Genomic DNA, 22272 nt, shown 5'->3' with positions numbered 1-22272 from the left:
CAGCAACAACAGCAACAACAAATCCTGTGTTATTACCATAGTAAGCTGCCTGAACCTCTCTGAAAAGTCACTGATAAGTTTTAATAATGTTCAAACAGCAGACAACATAAGATATGACTTTTATATGCCAGGTAAATAATAAAGTATTACTTTATTATTTAATAAAATTGAACTTATACACTTTATATGACAAATTATACATTTTGTACATTTTTTGTAAGGGCAAACTTACAATGGGGAAAGCATACTTTTTTCTTAATTTTCAAAAGCCATACTGTATTCTATATATGTCAGTACAGTTTGTACATCAAATGACACTATAATAGGCTAATTTAGTATAGTTTTGAACAGAAGGCAAAACGAAAAAAAGATTCATGGTACAAAACCTCTCCTTCCAAGATAATGTTTAAATTATTTTTCCTAAGTGGCAAATATATTCAGTGTCTAGTCATGTCTGACTCTTGTTACTCTAGTGGTCAAGGATTCAAAAATCCCACATTCACAATTCTACATTTATTTATTTGCATTAGTTCTTTGAGAGTTGCATACAACAGGTTTTGAATGTATTACCTTTCTTCCTCCAACTCTACCCAGATTTGTGCACCTTCCCTATCCACCTAACTTGATGGCTTAAAAAAAAAAAAAAAGTACTTGTTTTTTCTTAAATGTGTTCCTAAGAAATAAGGCTCATAATAATCATTTTAAGAACCAAGAGACTTTCCAGATTCACAAAAACTGATATAAGGCCTTTCTTTTCCCAGCACACGTCCCTCTTCTATCAGCCCAGAAATTCAGACTGTAAATACAGCTGTTCAGGGTTCTCTTCCACTGAGACAGAAAGCTGTAGCAGTCAGTATATAGCAGGGGAAGATGCTAAGTGTGAGTATTGGGGGTGAGCTAATGTATCCTATGATTTTTGCTGCTACAAGACACCTTCTTCTATATTTAGACTTCTCTGAAGTTCTCGTTAAGGGCGCTCTCTTCTACTGTTTCTAGAGTCCCCTTCTGCGAGGCCTCAGAGCCTCAGTCCTTCTTTCACAAGCCACCCGCCCATCCAGGATGGCACCACCCATAGTGGTCTGAGCACTCCAACATGAGTCATTAAGGAAATCAAGAGAATATCCCACAGACTTGCCTACAGGTCAGTCTTATGGGGGCATTTTTTAAATTAAAAGTTTCCTCTTGACTCTTTGTGTCAGGCTGACAAAAAGAAAAATAAAAAATAATAAAAACCATTACAGATACCTAGAAAGAGTAAGAGTACTTTTCCTATGGGCACAACACAGTCCGAATCTAAATAGTCTGTTTCACCTATCAGCATGCTGCAGGTCTCACCAGTTAGTGGCATGAGGCCCACATCTCCCACACTTAGATAGATGTGCCCATGGCGGTGCAAAGGAATCGCAGCTTCCATTTATACCTCTGAAACCTGCTCATTGCCACGAGCAATCTCACTCATTGTTCCTTTTGCTCTCGGGAGTGGACTGAATTCCTCCTGGTGAGCACACTGGTTAGAATGCTGTGGGCTCCTGCCACCATGACTGTAGCGTGGAAATCACACGGGTGATGTAAGCTTGCAGGGTAGAGTAAGGAACCTGCAGGGGTCTCTTTCTGTGTGCTTTTGTGGGCATTTTCAGTAGACAGGAGACTAACTTATCCCAACACATCACAGATCCGCTATTACAGAAAGAAACATGACAGACTATGCATTTCCTAGAGAAAACAAAAGAAAAAGACATTGAAGGAAGGAACTTTTTAAACAGCATTTTGTTCTTGTAGAATGGAAGGAATTGTTATTTCTCAAAAAAAGAAAGTAATAAAAGAAAGCGTAGAGGCTATGGTCTCACTGCTGTTTAACTGCTGCTTCGAACTGAGACAAGTAGACCTTGTTAAACGCAGACATTATAGGATAATTACAAAAACCTGTTTATGGATCGGTTTCTCCTATTCTGCTTGGATTTCCCAATGCTGGTCTCTACTTTACCTCTTCTCTGCTCGTTCCTCTTCAGTCCCATGTCTCAGTTCACTGAAGATCAGAAAAGCTGTTCAGTATTTTTGAAGCAGAAAAGAAAATGTGGTGAGAGAGAGATCGGGTCATTTTCGTTTTCTCTTGGTTAGCGTATTCGGTTTAGGAGGTATTCCTACACAGCTAACGTTAGGAAGGATCTGCACCTGGATCTACTGAGGACATGAAAAATGGAGAAGAGGTTTGAATAAAGAAGCCTCCTGCAGAGTCATATGTTTCAAACTTGGTTGATCCTCAGTTGGCAGTACTGTCCTCAAGGAGGCTTGGCCCGTGCTGAAAGATACATAAAGCACCCTTTGTGGTTTTAAAGCCTCCTGCCATATTCTCTCTCCCCCAGGTCTCTTTGTCTCTCTCTGTTTTTCTCCTCTCTTCCCCCTGCCCCACTCTGTTTCTCTCCAGGAGCGATGCCTGCTGCTTGATAGCATGCCTCTTTGCCATAGTAGGCTCTAATCCTCTGAACCCATAAGCCCAAATAAACTCTTTCTTCTCTATGTTGCCTCGGTCATAGCATTTTGTCATAGCAACAAAAAAGTATCTCATACAAGGGATTTTCCATAGAAAATCTGGCCTGTCTAGTATCTAAAAAGTGTTCAAACATGTAATAGAGGAAGGAGGAGTGAGAGATGCTCTCAGAGATAAGCTCAGTGAAGTCAGCAAGGAGCAAAATCACACTGAAGCCAGTGGGCAAAGAGGACCTGGCATGCACCATGTGGAGCATCATCATGCCTCGGGCATCCCTTCAGAATCTACGCATATCTTCCTTTCTCCATAACTAAGGAGTCATGGAGCGTGGTGGTTGTCATTTGGAGCAGAGTGCCTAGTACCTAGGGAAGGATCCCTTTCTTATATCAAAAGAGTCTTGTTTGGACCAGAAGAAAGCTTTGAGTAAAACTGGGTTTATTATCTGTAAATGGACCAATGTAATCTAATCTTATACGTAAGAGTGTGCATGCATGTGTGCATGCGTGCGTGCATGCCTCTCTGTGTATGTGTGTGTGTGTGTGTGTGTGTGTGTGTGTGTGTGTGTGATATTTTGACAATTAGAAATTAGTGGTTGGATGATTTTAGATGATCAGAATCATTTAAAACTGTGACTCTGATGCCAACAAGTTAATTCCCTTTCCCAATTTTTCTCAAACACATACACACACACACACACACACACACACACACACGAGGAGGAGGAGGAAGAGGAGATATTTTTTAAAAACGACTCTGATTTACTCATTCCCTTGGAAGCCAAATGACATTTTAGGATTAAAAACTAATCTCAAATTCTAAAGCATTTATTAATAATTTAAACTTTATACTAAATTATCTTGGAACAGCTGTGGCTCAAGTAAAATCATTTTTTAAAAATCTGGTTCCTCTGTCCCATATCAAGGCAGTCTCTAATTTAGTAAATAAACACCTTTGGAAATTGCAGTACAACCTCTATTAATGTGATTTAAACCCTGTTGTGTGTTCTCCTGAGATATGCCAGATTAATGAATTATCTAAGCCTTGGTGGAAAATAACCTGCTCAAAATGAAAATAAAATTCATAACTAAAAGCAGCCAAAATAGCAAGTACTCTTAATCCGTTGGTTTACACAGAAGAGCAGTGGAAATAGGTCAAAGGTGGGTCCTACCTAGTATTTTAGAGGGTATTTCATCCTTCTCACTTGAACATTGTTGAAGAGTTTTTTGACTTCTATTTGCTTTCCTAATAATATTCAAATTAAATCTTTGTTGTTGTTGTTGTTTTAAATTTCCTGCTTAGGCTTTGAGTGGCATGTTTGGATGACTGGCCCAGTTCTGGCATTCTGAGTTTGTGCCAACAAAAATGTCAAGTGCATTTGCCTTTTAATTACATGCAGTGCCTACATTTTAATATTCCAGAGTTTTCCCTGAGGAAGAGACTTTTCTGATCCTACCGTTCGTTTGTGGGAGGAGGAAAAAAAAAAAAAAAAACACCAGTGACATTATCAGAGTTGTTTTTCCCTAAAGTCTCCAGCTACCCACATTTATCGCTTTACAGGCATTTCTCTTGAAAGTTATATTTAGTTGTTTGTAACCTTCTCTGCTAGAAACGCTGGGTATGAACAGGATACAGGGTCCAGTATTTTGTTTGAACTTTTTTCTCTTATTTCCCAGTAACCCTCAGCTAAAGCCACTTTTCCCTGAATTGGCCATCAGCACCGCCATGTCTCAACATTGTAGTGAGTGCACAGAAGGTAATCCCTTAGTACTGACATGTTCCTCACCCCTCACTCTATCTTAGCTTTAAATACAGCCCAGGTCGTTAGCCCTTCACCAGCACAGCATTGTACTATGTGACTTGCCCAAAGCATGCAAGCAGCATTGTTATCCACTCATCTCTTTTATTGCTTGAGAGAAGAGGACCTTTTTAAAGAAGTAAGCAGCTCCAATACTCTGAGCTCCCCTTAAAGCAAAGTGCGTAGACGCGTCAAAGCAGCAGCAGCAATGATGCAGTGCATCTAAACTCAGAGGAGGCTCTATCATCTACCTTCAGCCATCTTCTCATGACAGCTCTTGCCTTCTGTGCAACCTATGACATGGCCACCGAGTGGCTCTTGCCTTGCCTGTGGTAGCTCTCAGTGTAGAATTTCTCAGTGCCAGGCCTAGGGAGATGGCTCAATCAGTAAAGTCCTCAGCACACAACCACAAAGACCTGAATTCGGATGCCTGGCTCCTGTATGAAAAGGTGACTGCAGCAATTAGTGCCTTGTAAAAGTAGCTTTTATTCTCCTGGCTCATTTGTTGTCTGGAGGCTTATTGTCTCTTTCTGCTAACCTGGGCCTACTCCTGGAAGCTTCTAGCCTCCACACAATCTAATCTAGGCCTAGAATGTTTTAGCCTCTGAGACTTAACTGCTTAATAAGCTCACTCTTTCTTGTTCTTGCTGAGCTCTGGGCTGGCTGCTTCAACTCAGCTGTTCTAGCTCAAATTCTTCTCCCAGCTGACTTTTTAAACTAAATCCAGCTTCTCTCTGGGCACGGAATTGCTCTGCTTGGCCTCAAACTAACTCAGCAATCTGCTCTAATCTTCTGGCTTCTTCTCATTTTCTGATTCATTCCATCTTCACCTGAGTTCTCTCTCTGCAACCTGCCTCTCTATTACTGTCCTGGCAAAAACTGCCTCCTCTCTCTCTGTAAAACTGCCTCTTAAGTAGCTTCCTATTTCCAGTCTCTTCTTGTGAGAGTTGGGTATATCCTATTCTGCCAAACCTTTTCTGATTCATCACCTTTTCTGCCACTCAAGTAGACATCACTTGCAAACATGGGTGCTTCCTTCTACAAACTAACTTTACCTTTGTTTGAGATTAAAGGCTTGTTTTACCATGCCTGGACCTAAGCTTTTCTTTACCTGAAACTCGCTCTACACCAGGCTGGCCTTGAACTCAGATCTGTTTGCCCTTGTCTCCTTGATTAAAGGCATGCTTGTATTCCAGCTGGATCACACAGACCTAGAAGGTCTTTGGATGCGATCTCTTGCCAGAGCAGCCATGTTCTGAATTATATTCCTTCCTCTGTAGTCCCTGTCATCTCATTTCCATGGCAGTGCTCTACTGATGTAAACAGACACCATGACCAAGGCAAGTCTTGCAAAGGAAAGCATTTCACTGGGGGATTGTTTGTAGTTTGAGAGGTCAGTCTATCATCATCGTAGAGGCATGCATGGTCCTGGAGGAGTTAGATGAGGGCTTTACACCCATACTTCAAGGACAGTTTCTCCAGCAAGGCCACACCTCCACCAGCAAGGCCACACCTCCACCAGCAAAGCCACACCTCCACCAGCAAGGCCACACCTCCGCCAGCGAAGCCACACCTCTGCCAGCGAAGCCACACCTCCTAACCTTTCTAATCTTTTCAAATAGTTCAAGTTCCAGGTGAGGAGTATTCAAATATATGAGCCTGTTGAGGGTCAGTCTTATTCAAATCTACTACGTCTGGGGAGGTAAAGAGAATAGGATCCCTGGGGCTTGTTAGCCATGTCCCCTAGCCAAAAGCCTGCGCTTTAAGATCAATGTTGAGACCATATCTCACAAAAATAAGATGTAGAGTGATTGAGTAAAACATCCCATGTCACGGACACACGCATACACTTTTTCTGTACCTCGGGTACTGGTTTACTTGTTCACAGTTTGTATGACTCAAAATCACTCAGATGTCAGCTGCAAAGACATTAGCTATCTCAACCGTGATGTTTTATCAAGGTCTAGGAAGATATTGGGCATGCAGTAAAGAGAGCAACTTTTTTAATTAGTGAAAATAAAGAAATGCCACAGATGCCTTATTGGTGGATTTAAGGTGCGAGGGTGTGTGTGTGGCAGTGGTGGAATGTTGTCATTTACCCCTGTTACCCTTTCTACACACTCTCAGGCTCAACCCTTCGGTTTTAATTCACTTTATCCCCTAAAAACAACTTGATATAACTAACTCTTAGTTCATTTGTGTTTTTGTCTCCTACTTCTCTTTCTGTTCATGGGTTAGTAATTCAAGTTGACACCTCTAATATATTCCTCTCCCCCTACTTCATTTGCTTGTGTGTTTCGGACAGTGGTAAAACTGCTAGGTCGATCATACTGTTCCCCAAGTATGGCATTTAGGGTGTCAACAGCAACAGTTTGTGGTTTTAATATATATTAATTTATATAATATATATGCATTTATATATTTAGTTATATATAAATATATATCTCACAGCCCATATATAGGCTGTGATTAGTGGGGTTTTTTTCCTAAAGTATATTTATAGACTCTATAAATTAGTTTTAAACCTTACCATTAATGGATTCCCCCAATCTAGAATTTTACAGCAGACTGTAGGTGATATATATATATATATATATATATATATATATATATATATATATATATATATATATATATATATCCATGTAGGTAATGCACCTCAACACTTTTTCAATTTGTTGGTCGCCTTGAAATCTTAGACACTAATCTTAGACAAATATGGCAAAGATGGACTGAATCCGTTGGTAACTCCTGGCTGCTGGTACAAGTAGTTGCAAATTCTGCTTAAGATGAAAGCCTTCAGGAGTCCCACAGACGAACATAAAGCAATTAACTCACAACCAAAGGTCATCAAGCTTTCTTTTTTTTTAATTTTTTATTAATTTATTCTTGTTATATCTCAATGGTTATCCCATCCCTTGTATCCTCTCATTCTTCCTCCCTCCCATTTTCCCCTTATTCCCCTCCCCTATGACTGTTCCTGAGGGGGATTTCCTCTCCCTGTATATGCTCATAGGGTATCAAGTCTCTTCTTGGCAACCTGCTATCCTTCCTCTGAGTGCCATATACACTATGGAATACTACTCAGCTATTAAAAACAAGGAATTCCCGACATTTGTGGACAAATGGATTGAGCTAGAAATGATCATAATGAGTGAGTTAACCCAGAAGCAGAAAGACTCAAATGGTATATACTCACTTATATCTGCATACTAGCCCAAGGGGCATGTCCCATGAAAGCCTTCACTTACCAGGAAACTGGGACAGAGGGGAGGACATCCTATTGGGACTCTAGATGAGAGAAGCATGGGAGAATAGCAAAGTAGAAGGATCCAGAGGGTCCTAGAAACCTACAAGTAGAACATTATGATAGGCAGATTTGGGCCGAGGGGTCACGCTCAAACTAAGGCACCAGCCAAGGACAATACAGGCGGTAAACTTTAAACCCCTACCCAGATCTAGCCAATGGACAGAACATTCTCTACAGTTGAGTGGAGAGTGGGTATGTCTTTCACATCAAGCTTTCTTGAACGTAAGTCACAGTGAGAGTTAGAAACAGCACCCAAATCCTCCCAGGACTGCCATTATTGACTGTTGGGTCAAAAATATAAAATCACTATATGCAAAACACTTACCAAAAAAAAAAAAAAAAAGTGCCAATTGTAAAGATTGAGAAAATGTTAACCTAAACAAAGAAATATATACCAACTAAATAGAATTTATAAGACAGAAAGCCATAATCATCCACTGTAGAAGTGACTGAGGGTGTTACAGGATGTGTCCATCAGCTTTAATCGCTGTGGCAAATGCCCTGGGAGAACATGGGGACATTTATTTTGGCTCATGGTTTCAGAGGTTGCGCCCCCAGGGTCACTTAGCTCTGTTGCTTTGGGGCCTGTGCAGTGTGGTAGGGTGTAATGGTTAGGGTATGTGGTAGGCAAAATAGCTCACCTCGTGGTAGAAACAGAAAGTACCATAGAAGATGAGTCCAGGAATGACGCAAATCTTTCCGGAGACTTGCTCCCATCAATCAGGCCACACATCCCAATAATCATGAGGGAAGCCACTTAATAGGTTAGAGCCTTAGGCTCCAGTCACACCTACTGCGAGCTGGCCTCCAAGCTTTAAACACATGAGCCTTCTTTGTGTGGGGCTACCGCAGGGATCCACACACAAAGACAGTCCCAGCCGCAGAGCTGTAAAAGAGAGACTGTCTAATCAAGGCAATGTCCAGAGTGAAGTCTATGAAGGAGAGCAACCATGCTCAAGAAAAGAACATCTGGTTCATGAGAACATACTCCCTGTATAGCTGTGTGCTGGGCTCAGCCCATTTAAACCAGCACAAGATTGACTTGTGTCCTTCAGCAAAAGAGGAAAAAACCTAAACAGTGACTCCTGCAGTTCCGCATGTTGACACAGAACAGATGCAGCTCCTAAGCCCATGATGCCCATCCCACCGCCTCGTACAGAGACTGTGTATTTAACAACACGGGGGCAAGCGGAGCATCTGAGATGCTTCCTCCTGTCCATCCTATGTGGGAAGCACATTAGTGTCCACATTAATCCAGCATTGGGTATGGCATGCACGGTTTTAAATTTTTTAGGGAAAAAAGAGAAAAAAAAATTAATGACTTCAGCCAGGGAAGCATTACTAAATGCTAAGCACCACTCATAAAGCATAGACTAACGTATTTTACTTCATTAATATTAAAGCTGTAATTCACTTTTATACCATGAATAAAGTAAGATGAAAAGCCACAGGGTTCAGGATGCTCTACTCCAGAGGGTGGCCCCTTGGTATTCAGATACTTGGGACTAGAGTGGGGTTTTGAACTGGGGAGGGTGTTGCCTCGTTTTGAGGTGTGACAGAAATGAGCGTGTCTCTTTGGCCTTCTCCCTGCCTTGTCCCAGATACAGGCTACAAGACTTAGCAAGGATTCCCCTCACCTTTCCCCGAAGCAGCAAGGCATAAAACCTGCCTTCGGCAAGCTAGAGGTGGGGTTGGCGTTGCCTCCTAATTAAAAGGAAGGAGCTCACTAAGGCCTTGCTAAATGCCCATTTGACCTGCTTCATCAGGCACCCTTGGCTTTTCCATGTGATGAAGCATACTCCATGAAACCCCGATAAAAGCCCTCGGGGTTATCTGTGCCTGTGACTCCTCATTTCTTTATGAAACCTCCCATATCACATAAAACATATATCAGGGCTAGAGAGGTGGTAAGAAGTGCTTCATATGCATGCGTGAGAACTTGAGTTCCCTAGCGTCCATATAAAAAGCTGGGAATGCCTGTGTGTTCATGTGACCCGAGGGCTGGGAGTAAGGCTCGGAGAAATGAATTGCTTGAGCTTGCTAGCTAGCCAGCCTTCTTTTACAGAACCAAGTCAGAAAAATCAGTGACAGTTATTCAGTGAGCATTGCATAGAAGAAACAGGTGTAAATATTCAAATACCTCTTAGTCATTTCTGACACATGAATATTAGAGAGCATGTTTCAAGAGTTCATTTACAAAACATGAAAGATCTCATGTTGCAGAGTTGTGATATAATTTACCTGCAAATGACGTATAGTGTCAGTGGGCCGATCAGCGAGTCACAAGTTGCATCAAGTAAAGTTGGGTTTGCAGTCTTTGATTCAATCACAGTGAGCTGAATTTAATCCCTGAGCCACAGATTACTAACTCCCAAAGTAGAGTGAGGGATACTAGATTATTTGGTGATAGGTAGATGACTCTAAATAATTATGGTATATGATAACAAAGTATATGTCAGTAGATGAGCTTCAGTGGGTTGACTGGAGCCTAATTTGGGAAAGCTTTGATTATTTGAAAAAGTTGGAGCACTATTTAATTAAATTCACATTTTAGAAACCTCACCCTGTTAGCACAATATAGGCTAAATCTGAGAAAGCCATGTGAAGCAGGAGGGTATATTTAAAAACAAACAAATAAACAAACAGAAACCAAGATAATTGAGTTTTGAATGCAGAAGTTGGAAGAGAGAACTCAAGGCAGATGTCTGAGAGAACAGTGAATACACCCAATTGTGTTTAAGAAGCAAAACAGCACACCATGGTTCTATTTCACCCACTTACTGCATGTCAGTAAAAAGGAATCTTAATGAAAATTTTATATGTGCAATCAAATATTTGCTCTTAAAAGAAAATTAAGCAAAATAACACTTTCTACATTTTTATCTTTAAGTATACTCCTAAAATATGACACTAATATGTTTGTAAAAACATAATTCTCTTATTGCAAATTTCTGCGACATTTTTGTGCTATCATTGTGGAGCAAAAACAAATCCAAAAATTATACTTGAAGGAGCTACCTTTAACAGTACGAAATTAACCTGAAATATAATAGTAATAGTAAAGCCTAGTTTTGGTTTATAATTATTTTATATCTTCATGAACTTCTGTTCTTCCATTCTCAATATCATACCTTTTCAAAAAGTTTCTCTTTTAAACAAGAAAATTATTTTCCAGCTTTACAATAAAATGTATGACATGTAGCTGTTTTCTTACTTTACCAATAAATGTCTTTGAGCGACCTTCTCTTTAATAGTCAGCGATCCAAGACTGAACAAATTTCATCATAAGATCATGTGAGGTGATAAAGCAAGATGACATCAAAGGATCATTGAATTAAATAATAAATTCTTCAAGATGCCCATAAGGCTTAGAAGTCCATAGCAGCAGGCTATTTAATTAATAACATGTACTTTACAAAACCCATCATTATCTATTTATATGGCAGACTGCTACATTGTTGTAAAGTATTTTTTAAGTGAAGTCAGTGGGATCATTCACGTGTTCTCATTATTATTTGATGGACTCAAAAGGCTAACCTCTAAGTCATATCCATCCCATCTGCTCATAGTTCTGTCACAAGTGTTTCCATTTATAAAACCTCTTCACAGCATTATCTCACTTGACATCCCTAAAAGGTACATTATATAGTTACTATTTTAAAAGGTCCTAACTCTGTCCAGTTGCCATTCCGCCATCTTGGATCAGTAGTAAATTGCATCCTTTGGATGACTGCAGGTAAATGTATGTTCAGGTCTACAGTGGTTTGAATGGTAAATGTCCCCCACAGTCTTGACCATCTGAATATCTAGGTGTAGGAGATGTGGTCTTGCTGGAGGAAGTGTGTCTCTAGGAGCAAGCTTTGAGAGTTTAACTACTCTACATCATTCCTGATTCACTGTCTCTCCTTCATGCTGTGGTTCAAGATGGCATGAACTGTCAGATTCTGCTCTAGCCTCAGATGTCTGCCTCCTGCTTTCTTCACTCTGCCCTCATGAACTTTCACCATATGCAATTGTAAGCCCAAATAAATGGGTTTTTTTGTAAGTTGTCTTGGTCATGTTGTTTTATTAAAACAATAGCAAAGAATTAGAGGACTCCTTGTGTCCCTCATAAATATCGAGTTATATGTATGTAACCTTTGAACTGGCCCAGTGATCCACAAGGCCTCTTCTTCCCATGTTATTATTTACATAATGAAGGAGTCATTTTCTAGGTTTTCCATTATTTCCTAGTACCAGCAAATCAATTTCATTATAGTGTCACATTTTAGCTATTATAGGTTACCATCTGTGCAATACATGTCAGGCATGTGGTTTAGTTCTCTTCTTCTGAGTATATTATCTCTGTGAACTATACTCTGGGTAACTTTTTGTGGACAAATGGATGGGACTAGAAATTATCATAATGATTGAGTTAACCCAGAAGCAGAAAGACTCACATAGTATATACTCAGTTATAATTGGACACTAGCCCAAAAGGCACGTACCACGAAAGTCTTCACTTACCAGGAGATTGGGATAGATGTGAGGACATCCTACTGAGCCTCTAGGTAAGAGAAATATAGGAGATGGGGAGATAGAAGGACCCAGAGTGTCCTAGAAACCTACAAGAAGAACATCATGATGGGTGGATCGGGACCCAGGGGTGTCTGCTCAAGCTATTGCACTAACCAAGGACAGTAGACATCGAATCCGTACTCTGATCTACCCAATGGACAGGACATTCTCCACAGTTATGTGGAGAGCAGGGACTGACTCTGACATGAACTCTGGCGCTCCATATTTGACCACTTCCTCTTGGTGGGGAGGCCTGGTGGCACTCAGAGAAAGAATAAGCAGGCTACCAAGATGAGACTTGATAGCCTATGACCATATAGTGGAGGAGGAGGTCCCCCTCGGTCATACACTTAGGGGAGGGAAATAGGGTAAAAGCAGGAGGTAGGGAAGAATGGGAGGATACAAGTGATGGGATAACAATTGAGTTGTAATCTGAATAAATTTAAAAAATTAAAATTAAAAATTAAAAAAGAACGAGAAGCTATTAGAAGACTATAATTATCGGAGTGGTTGCACGTCATAATATAAGAAATGCTATGTGTGTTTTGATGAAGGTCAGGCAGGATGCACAGGAGAGATGAACAGCCACTTTGTACAGGAGAGATGATGCTGATCAGGGTTAATGTTGTAGCAAAGGGAGAGAAGGGAGTAGAAAACAGGGCTTCAGAGGGGAGGAGTACATTATAGCTAACTGCACAATAAAGAAGATTAGTTTCCATGCCTATCCCAGATATCTCCTATTTACATTTGCCTTTCATGATTATTAATAGCTTCATGTTCAAAATCATCTAGTTGTGGATAACAAAGTATACATTAATCAAGGGATAAAGAGACGGAGAAGGAAAAATGGATGTTGCCCCGGTTTCCAGCTTTAAAAAGGCAACGGCACCAACTTGTACTACAAGGAGAGGAGCTGGAAGAGTGCTGTGAGAAGAGTATAAGCTCACATTTAGAAATGATGTGTCAAAGGAGACTCATAAATACAAGTCAATAGTCAAGTTATTGCAGGTCAGGAGTTAAAGGAGATGTTGGGCAGAAACAGATTGATGTGAGGATGATCAGAGTGGATGGTAACTGAAGGGATGGGAATGTGAGATCTCAAAGTCAAAAAGTTTGGAAAGCCCTATCAGGAGGCTGAGGCCCTCAAGGCCCTCAAATGCTACCTACTCCCCACAGATGAGTTAAATGGGAGGCATTTATAAAAGAGTCCTGGAAAGAAGAGACCAACATCATGACAGTGGAAGGTACACTGCCACGGACTTCCCATCAAATGAGTGTTGCAAATAGGAAGTGGCCAGGGAAGTTGACAGCTTCTAACATTCAAATACAGAGAAATGTGCCTATTTAATACCAGCCACAAGAAAGTCAGTCACTGAGGGTGTCAGCTTGGTCCTGTTGGGCATTGTACCCCTGGTTTGGGGGCTTCAAAGAATGCTTGTGTATGAGTGAATGATTCCCACACATTCCAGCTGAGAAAAGGAGAAACACCATGATACACCAGGAGGATGTGTCGAAACTGAGTGTGATGTCTCTCTCCAAAGATGCTGTAAGAACCCCTACAGACTGTGCGTAGAGATGTTGACTGGGATACCATGATGAAAGAGGGAAAATGATTCTGTTTGATCCCAGATATTAGAATAGTTTTAACTTTTATGTAAATTTATCTGACCTTTCTTTTTTTGTTTAGAATGGGAACAAATTATTATATTTGTGGTAGGAAGGATATGGTATATAAAATGGTTACCTTAGCTATTTTTTCTCCCCCAAAATGCATCTCGTAAATGTGCTCAATAAAAATAAAAGTCCAGCTTTTTTTTTTAATCCTTCATTGTGCATAGAATTTTGTCACTCTAGTCTTCTGAAAACGGGGAATTCTTTTAATGTTCTCTGGCAAATAAGATATGAAAAGATTTATGGCAAAGGAAGGCATTCTGGGAAAGACACTCTCCGTTGTCTTTGTGCATACATAAATTATAGGAGGCCCAGGGAAACAACCACTATAATAGGTTTTGGCTGTCTTTGGAGAAAATAGGTTGTGTTCATTTAAAAGCTATTGTGTATTTCCATTCATGAGTCTTCAAATAATTTATTTTTATTTCTATTCCTTGGTTCTACTGGGCAAAAATCTAGAGAAATAAATGTGACTGGGTATCCAGAGGAAGGCAGCCATGTAGACTGAGTTGGGAGAGTTGCAAGTTAGAAGCTAGCCTGTGCTACATGATGGGTTTGGGGCCAGCCTGGGCTTCACAGGAAGCTGTGCCTCACGGAAAAGCATCCAAATTAATACATTTGCAAGTTTTCTTTTTCAAAAGTATTGTTGGTGGTAATGTTTTTAATAAGAATAAGTGAATCCTCTACAGAAAGTTAACAGTTCAGGGAAAATAGTCACCAAATCACAGATATTTGGAGAATCTCTTTCAAGTTTGGTAATTATTTGAGTTTGTTAATAATCTGCACAAGAATTATCATCACAACTCACAAAGCATGCTTGCGCTTGGCCACTCTTCTTTTCTTTCTTTCTTTCTTTCTTTCTTTCTTTCTTTCTTTCTTTTTTTAACTATTTGGTAACTATGAATAAGATCCATCTGTAAGAAGTCATGGATTCTTTCTTCCATGTGGTAACGTGGATACCCATAATGCATGGATTGTTTTAATGCCCTGTGCACTGAACACATGGGCGAGCTTAGCAGTTTCTTTGCTCAAACCTTGGCTTTTAGATTTGACATTCCACTCCTGGGAATGTATTTAGTTTAGATTATCAGAAAATCTATTCCTAACAAAGTTTTCAAAAAGAGTTCTTCGTCCTCTAACTTTGAAGGTGCTTGCTTGCGGTCTTTGTGTGCATCCCATGGTATAATGAGTCAGCAGGGATAGTAGTTAAACTTCTTGTGGTGATTTTCTATTTCTGAATTTACATTTGCAATGTCCACTCTACCTGTCCCTGTGTGCATTTCTATGTCTGAAAAGATTGAGCAATGCTGAAGTCTCTTATAAAATACAGCATATGCTACCTGTGATAACTAAATTGAAATATATTAGAGATGGGCCTTGGCTGAGAAATTACTCAGTTGGGAGCATACTCTCTGTACAAGCATGAGGACATGAGTTTGGGTCCCCAAGTCATCATTATCCAAACTACTAAAATCACCATGTAATGGTATGAGAGAATCTCAAGAGTGCAATAGAGTTTCAATGCAGTGGTACTGTGCCATGATAGTCAAGGACAGACAAAGCGTGCTGGGGTTAGGAGACAGCTCTGTTGGAAAAGTGTTTGTTAAACAGGCATAAGGACCTGTGTTTGGTTCTCTCACATCCATGTAAAAAGTTTGGTGAGTCATACACATCCTGAATCCTAGCACTTAAGAAGCTGACCTAGGTGAATCCCTGACCCAAAAGGTCAGTGAGAATATCAGTTTTGAAAATAAGGTCATTACTTAAGTAAAACACCACACTCCCAGGTACAGGCATGAATGTGAGCACACAAACACACACAGAGATGGGGGAGGGAGGGGGAAAGGGAGGGAAGGGGAGGGAAGGAGAATGTCAGAGTACCAAGGGATTGTCATCTCTACCTTGTAGAGCTGAAAGCCAAGTGTAGCAAAGATCTCCATCAGAGGAGACTTCAGAGAGGGAACTATGGAAATTACCCCATAGATGAATATGTCTCTTGGGAGATTTCTAAATTCCTTTGTGAAAGAATATCTATGTAAACCAATTAAGTTTGATAATTGCAAACAACAAACATTTTGTGTTTAGATTTTGCAGGCAATTTGGGAACCTCCTCCACCTGTTTCAGGTGTTTATGCTTACACCATGTGTCGATATATGTAATCATTCATCAAGTCACTCAAGAAGCGGAGGAAATGCCAGCATAGTTGCCGCAGGTTTGGATGACTTGCAAACACTGAGATAGTTGGCAGTGTAGTATGCACTGAGTGATTTCCACTTCTAATTAAGGAAGTTCCCTACAGCTATAAGGTTGGGAACAGCCATACCACAGCCCAGCAAACTTCCTACAGTTATTAGAAAAAAAAGCAAGCTGTGGACTTGCAGGCTCTGCTTGAGAACAGTAGTTTCCAGTTACTAAGCCACTGAGACATTTTATTCTGTGCAACTGATAGTTTAGTGGACTGTCTAAGTAACGCTTTTTTCAAAAGCATAAATTCAGTTTAGATTTAAAGTAAAAACATTTATGAAATGATATTCATAGGAGATGTGTTTACTTTCATTTATTCTCATGAATTGGTTATTTTACTTCGAAAAAAAATTTTTTTCTTAACCTCATGGCAGCAACTTTCCAGTGGGAAAAACTGGAGGAGACACTGAGATACATTGAACCTGGGTGTTGGAGGGAGAAAGCAGAATGAAGGAACTAAAGAAGAAAGGGATGGGACAGGATTAGGTGGATAACGGTCTAAGGAAAACAGACGTGTTGCCCTGGAGATATACAAGCTCTGAACGCAGGCCTTGTGTGCGGCATGTTCATTCAGCCAGGCTCGCTGAACTCTAAGCACGAGGTGCTGCAATTGGAGATTGAAAACAGTTTCCAATGTGCTTAATCCATAGAACTCCCCAGCTTCTGTTGTACACATTCTCAGCAGTGGGGGCCACAAACCTGGCAACTGAGAGGGGCTGTGCTAGAAGATAGAAGATGTATTAGATTCTGGGTCTGCCCTTGAGCGATTCATAATCTATCCTTAATTCTCTAAGCCTCGGGGGTTTTGTGTCTGTAGAGTACAGATAATAATAGTTTCTTTGCCAATTTCAAGGTAAATGAGGTAAAAGGAAAATGTCTTCCAAGGCTTTCCTGGGCTTATGTATTGATTAAAGTTTTCTATTTTAATTGTGTACAGAGATGAGGGCTAAGCCTCATTTTGAGAGTGAAAAAGAGGTAACGGTCTATCAAGAATCAAGGAAATATAATCTTCTTAAAGCCATTTCCCATGTTGGTTATCTGATGAGAGAATGTGAGCCATTCTTGGGTATATCTCCTTACCCTTTCTTTCCTTCTGCTAAACTATTTATTCTAATGTTTATAATGGATTACGAACTAACTCATACCAGCTGAAGCTCCCAGTCCCTCTTCTTCAGGCTCCCAAGTCCTGGAATTATAGGCAGCAACATAGGCCACCACACTCAGTCCAGAGGTCACTGTGTACAATGAACTGATAATCAATAGTCTATGTTTGACTCTGCCTCTTCCCAGTGTACTAATCCTAAAACTCTTGTTCTGCCTTTTTAAGATATTTGAAGAAAAATAGCCCACCATCCTATTTAATAATAATTTCTGTGGTTTTCCTTTTACTCCTCATGTCACAACAGAACAGCAAAATAAAATTGGAATGAAATATTTCACCCTAACTTGGCCCTAAGTGTCTCATGCTTTATAATAATAGTTCATCTCTGCATATAGGTTTTCAGGTAATTGCCATCGTGGCTACTTCTGCCTTGGGGCAGTCTTCCTGTGCATGGCGGAGGCTACCAGTCACCTGCTTCTCTGATTCCTTTTAGCAGCAGCAACCGAAGAACCAGAGGTGATCCCAGACCCTGCGAAGCAGACAGACAGGGTGGTGAAAATCGCGGGCATCAGTGCTGGCATCTTGGTGTTCGTCCTTCTCCTCCTCGTTGTCATAGTAATTGTGAAGAAGAGGTAAGATCTGGTAATGTCCTGTACCACACGCTCTCCTGTATGCCACTGGCTTTTACATGCGTTCCCTTCAGGCTCTTTGACGGGTCCTAATAAGACTGCCTGTACCTCAGTCTCCTCTTATGTGGGATTTTAAAAAAATGAAGTCTTATTTAGCTTTTGCAGTTTGTTCTGTTAACCTTTGTATAACATTTGTAAAACTGTAAATTAGTAGAATTTCAGAGGTACATGGGAAATTAATCTTGTTTAAGCGTTGTTGTGATTATTAAGTATAGTGAAATTGATCGTTATACAGTTACAGGCCAAAGTCAGATTTATTTTCATTCTTAATGGGTTGCATTTGAGACATGAGGAGAAGAGAGACATAGTTTAATTACACTGTATATTAAATATTCACTGACTAAAATTTAAAAAAGAAGAGTAAATGCTTTAAATGGAACCTGATCTTTTATACTCTTAGCAGCCAATGTCGCCACCTCCTGTAATTCTATAAAGATAGTATGAGTTCCTAGCATTTAAACTTTTGCATTCTGGAGAGGAAAGTATACTCTTGCTCAAAAGCATTTCAGATATACACATTTTTATACATTGAGCTATTTGACCATTATGCAAGTTGTCAGAATCTATAAGTCATTGTCTTAGAAACTAGAGTGGCACTTCAATCCTTCCAATCCTGAATTTTGGATAATTCTACAATATGGAAGCATTTTTGAAAAAAGAAAACAATTTTTCCATGCAGAGTGCATCCCAACAGCTTTGTGTATAGAGGTGGTTCTGTTTCATTAATTGTACTGATTGTATAATAAATGATGTTGCTTATATTACAGGAACTTTCACGGTGCGCCATTATCATTGCTTTCTACTTGAAATAAAACATTAGCATTGTAGATAAGACTCATATGTTAATAACAGTTCCATGAGCATCTATTTTAATCTATTGCCTTTTTACAATTGTCCCTGGAGATATATATGTTGGAGAAGACACATCTGCATTAGAAACATTAGGTATGCACCACAGTGTTTTGTGTTCAATTAGCTACATATGTGCTTTTCTCAAACAGTGCTTTCTCTCTGCTGTTGTCTACCTCTGTGATTGGAAAACACGTCCTAGGCAAGACAAGAAGATTTCAGTACTTTAGAAACACCAGTGTTTCAATAAAGATCCATAAAATCATGGAATAGACCCTTCATGCCTTATGTCACTGTCTAACTTAAATTTATATTTGGAGAGTGAAAAAGCTAAATGGTTTAGAGAGGTGACTTAACACTGCCTCGTCATTAAAAGGAATGTCACATCTAATTGATGCATGAGAGTGACTTCTGACTGTGTCCCCTCAGGATGTTTTGGGTTTATTTGAAGACTTGGTTGCTTCTGAGTACCCTCCTCTTGGTGGATTTGTACTAGGAATGACAAGAGAAAATTCAAGTCCTTCAAGTTGCTAAGCCAGTCCCTAAAGCAAGGATGGCAGTGGGGGAACTGTCTCTGTCTGACACCTTCACTGATCCTTCTTCTGGTTTGCATTGTCAAGGATCAGATCAATAAGCCTCTGTTAAACTGTTTCCTGTTTAAGTTTTCATAATTGTATAGAAATTCTCCTGCACTTTCACCGGCCTCAGCAGCACCTATGTGACCGGGGAAGACCAGAATCTCATAGATAGATGAGGTTGTGTTTGCTGCCTTCTGGTGTATATCATGCCTTAAAACTTTAACTCTTTATTTACCTCAGCACATTTGTAAGGGCTTCGACTCATAGGTGGGGTATCACACACACACACACACACACACACTATAATTAACCCCAGAGTAGTTGATTATACTTCTACAAAAGCATACAGCAGTCCTGATGTGACGGAGTTTAGCTTAAAATGTTGTGGTTTTCTGTAGTATCCTTTGACTATAGAAATTTAGAATAAAAACAATGCAAACGAAAGCCTTTGCCTTCTTACCATCTGCATTTTTCATGAGAAATTGTAAAGTCTCCTTAGACTGTCCCTCGCCAAGAATAACACCTACCTATATGCAAGGATATTGGTCCCATTGAAAACAGTTCCATGTGTTTTGGGTTGCAAAGGCATAGCTTAGAATTCAACCAAATAAAACTTTGCAGCTGAGATTACATAGAAAGTAAGTTTTTTGGCTATGAGAGGGATATTGCACCTTTCAGAACGCAATGTCATGTTTTGTTTTGTTTTTTCAGTTTAATTGCCGATGAATTATTTCCAAATATATGCCATTTTTCATTGTGTGTATTTTAAATGCACAGCATGGACACATTAAAACTTTCAAACATCAACTTGAAATCATGTTTCAATACAGTAAATGTCTGTGTATATTATGCTCACATGCATCTACTGTAGGAATACTTTCATTTACATGTAACATATGGTACCTGTATTCACATAACGTGTATATATTGTGTACCATTAAGAAACACCCAATGTATAAAATATAAGTGTTACTTTGCATATATTAACATCATATCTTTATGTTCTGTATTTAAAATAAGCTACTATATTTAGTACACACATTCTATACACAGCTGGTCCATGTGCCATGACATTTAGGTGGCAATGGATGATGGTATGATTGACCTGCATGTTGAAAAATCACACAATCCATGTAATCTTTTTTTTTTTTTTCAGTTCTTTGGCAATATAAAGATGTCAGCATGTTAATCTTTTTCCCCTAATTTTATATTACAAATTTTATTTTTTTGCTGCGTTATCTGTCTCTTTAATCGCATGGCAAAAGAAGGCTAACAGTGCATGGGCAAATTAAACTGCAGAGCATAAAAACACAGACTCCATTCTGCTTCGTTTTCTTTTTTTAACGCGCGTTTTTCTGCTCTGCTGGACGTGACGGAGTCATGCCTCTCATTCACCATTGCTTCTCTTTTCCCACTGTCTGTGGCCTGCTGCCCAGGAGGAGCTCCTACTCCTACTCCTACTATCTGTAAGTAGACGATGGGTCACGGCGGCTTCTGCCCATGTGTCCAGGGTGCGGCTTCCCATGTGTACAGGGTGTGGCTTCCCATGTGTCCAGGGTGCGGCTTCCCATGTGTCCAGGGTGCAATGTCCCTTTTCAAAAGACCCACGGGGGGGAAAAAAAAAGCGTGAGTTTGTTGCCCTTTCCAAAAAGACGTTTTGTGGACTCTCGAAATATAGAATATTACCTATTTTGAGAATCTTTTTTAAAGGGATATTGTGTTTCTGTATGTTCGGCTACTTTTAATTTTTAATTACAGTTTTCCATAAACAGCTTTATTCTGCAGCCAATAGCATCGTTTGTTGACTTATGTCAAGTCTGTGCCCTCTTAGCAGTGTGGTGTTTATGCATCTGGTAACAAATATGGTTTGAACGTCCTACTCGCTAGGTAGATAATGCTGGATTACATTTGGGGAAATGAGCCCAGTGAGAGATGTTTGTGCAACATTCAGACTTTCAGTGAAGGGTGCAAACAGATCAGGCCTGCACGTGTGATACCATCACTTCCCACATTCCCAGGTGTGCAAAATGGCCGTATCTTACAGGTCTCTTTGCTGGATGTTAACACCGTTAATATGGTCTTACTAAAATAAGTTGACAAAATTGTAATTCAGTGAGGCAAAGATATTTTTAAAAAGTCTTTTGTAGAGTAAGGGAAAAATTAGTGTGATTACTACAGTTTAAATAGAGACTTTATAAAACCAAGCCAAAACAAAACCTATCTACCTACTGAAGAATCAAGATCTCCTCACTTTTATAACCTTCTGCAGCCTACCTCTCACTCATGCCTCAGATATGGCAATTCTGTCAGATCACCATGGAGACTACTGGCAGTTCAGTTTCCTCAGCCATTTTCAGTTTGTTTCCTTAGATTCCAAGATAGTTCACCATTCAATCCAAAGGAGTGGCACTGTTCGAGGCTCAAAGACTGAGTGAGATTACGTGTGCTCGAGGCATGCATCCTGCAGGGTCTGTATCAGTAGGTGAGGTTTCAGCTAGCTTTACAGCAAAATTTTATGAGTCAATCACTTCAATGCAATGCTGCCAACATTTTAAATATTACAAACATTTGGCTTCCCACAATCTGCTAAAACAAGCAGGTGTAAAATAACAGTGCTCTTAGCTTCTTGTGATGAATCATAATATGCTTGTTAAATCATGTTTGATGAAGCCAGTGGTAATTAACTGTACCATTTCGTACAATGATGGAGTACTTTTCCCCTTTATGGCCCACCCATACATCCACCTGCAGAAGTTTATGCTCTTGGCTGCTTTGATAATGAAAGTCATTTGCACATCTGTCAAACTCAAGTACTTGCAAAATGAATTGTCTAGCTGTCCTGAAGTGCACGTTATAGTGCTTGTTGCTCAGGGGGAAGACAAAGCATGTGAGACATACTAGAATCAATATGTATTTAGTTATGAGAATGTCAATAAGCCTACCATTAACTGTCAATGCATCTGTGAAAGTTGAATGGGATTCCATTTT

The 22272-nt window shown here is 39.9% G+C and overlaps 1 protein-coding gene across 4 annotated transcripts in view; it reads left to right on the top strand.

Annotated features, from left to right (window-relative positions):
• Positions 1 to 22272, top strand: part of Ptprk (protein tyrosine phosphatase receptor type K) — a 529549-nt gene that overhangs the window by 470026 nt on the left and 37251 nt on the right. For 3 of the 4 annotated variants that reach the window (XM_051164142.1, XM_051164141.1, XM_051164143.1), the window contains exon 14: positions 17662 to 17800. In XM_051164142.1, the coding sequence (XP_051020099.1) occupies positions 17662 to 17800 (139 nt within the window). The remainder of the gene's footprint in view (positions 1 to 17661; positions 17801 to 22272) is intronic. The other variant, XM_051164144.1, reaches the window with a different exon arrangement.

This window comes from Acomys russatus, chromosome 21 (genome assembly GCF_903995435.1).
Source record: "Acomys russatus chromosome 21, mAcoRus1.1, whole genome shotgun sequence".
Taxonomy (NCBI): domain Eukaryota; kingdom Metazoa; phylum Chordata; class Mammalia; order Rodentia; family Muridae; genus Acomys; species Acomys russatus.
This window is presented reverse-complemented; position numbering and strand designations above follow the sequence as displayed.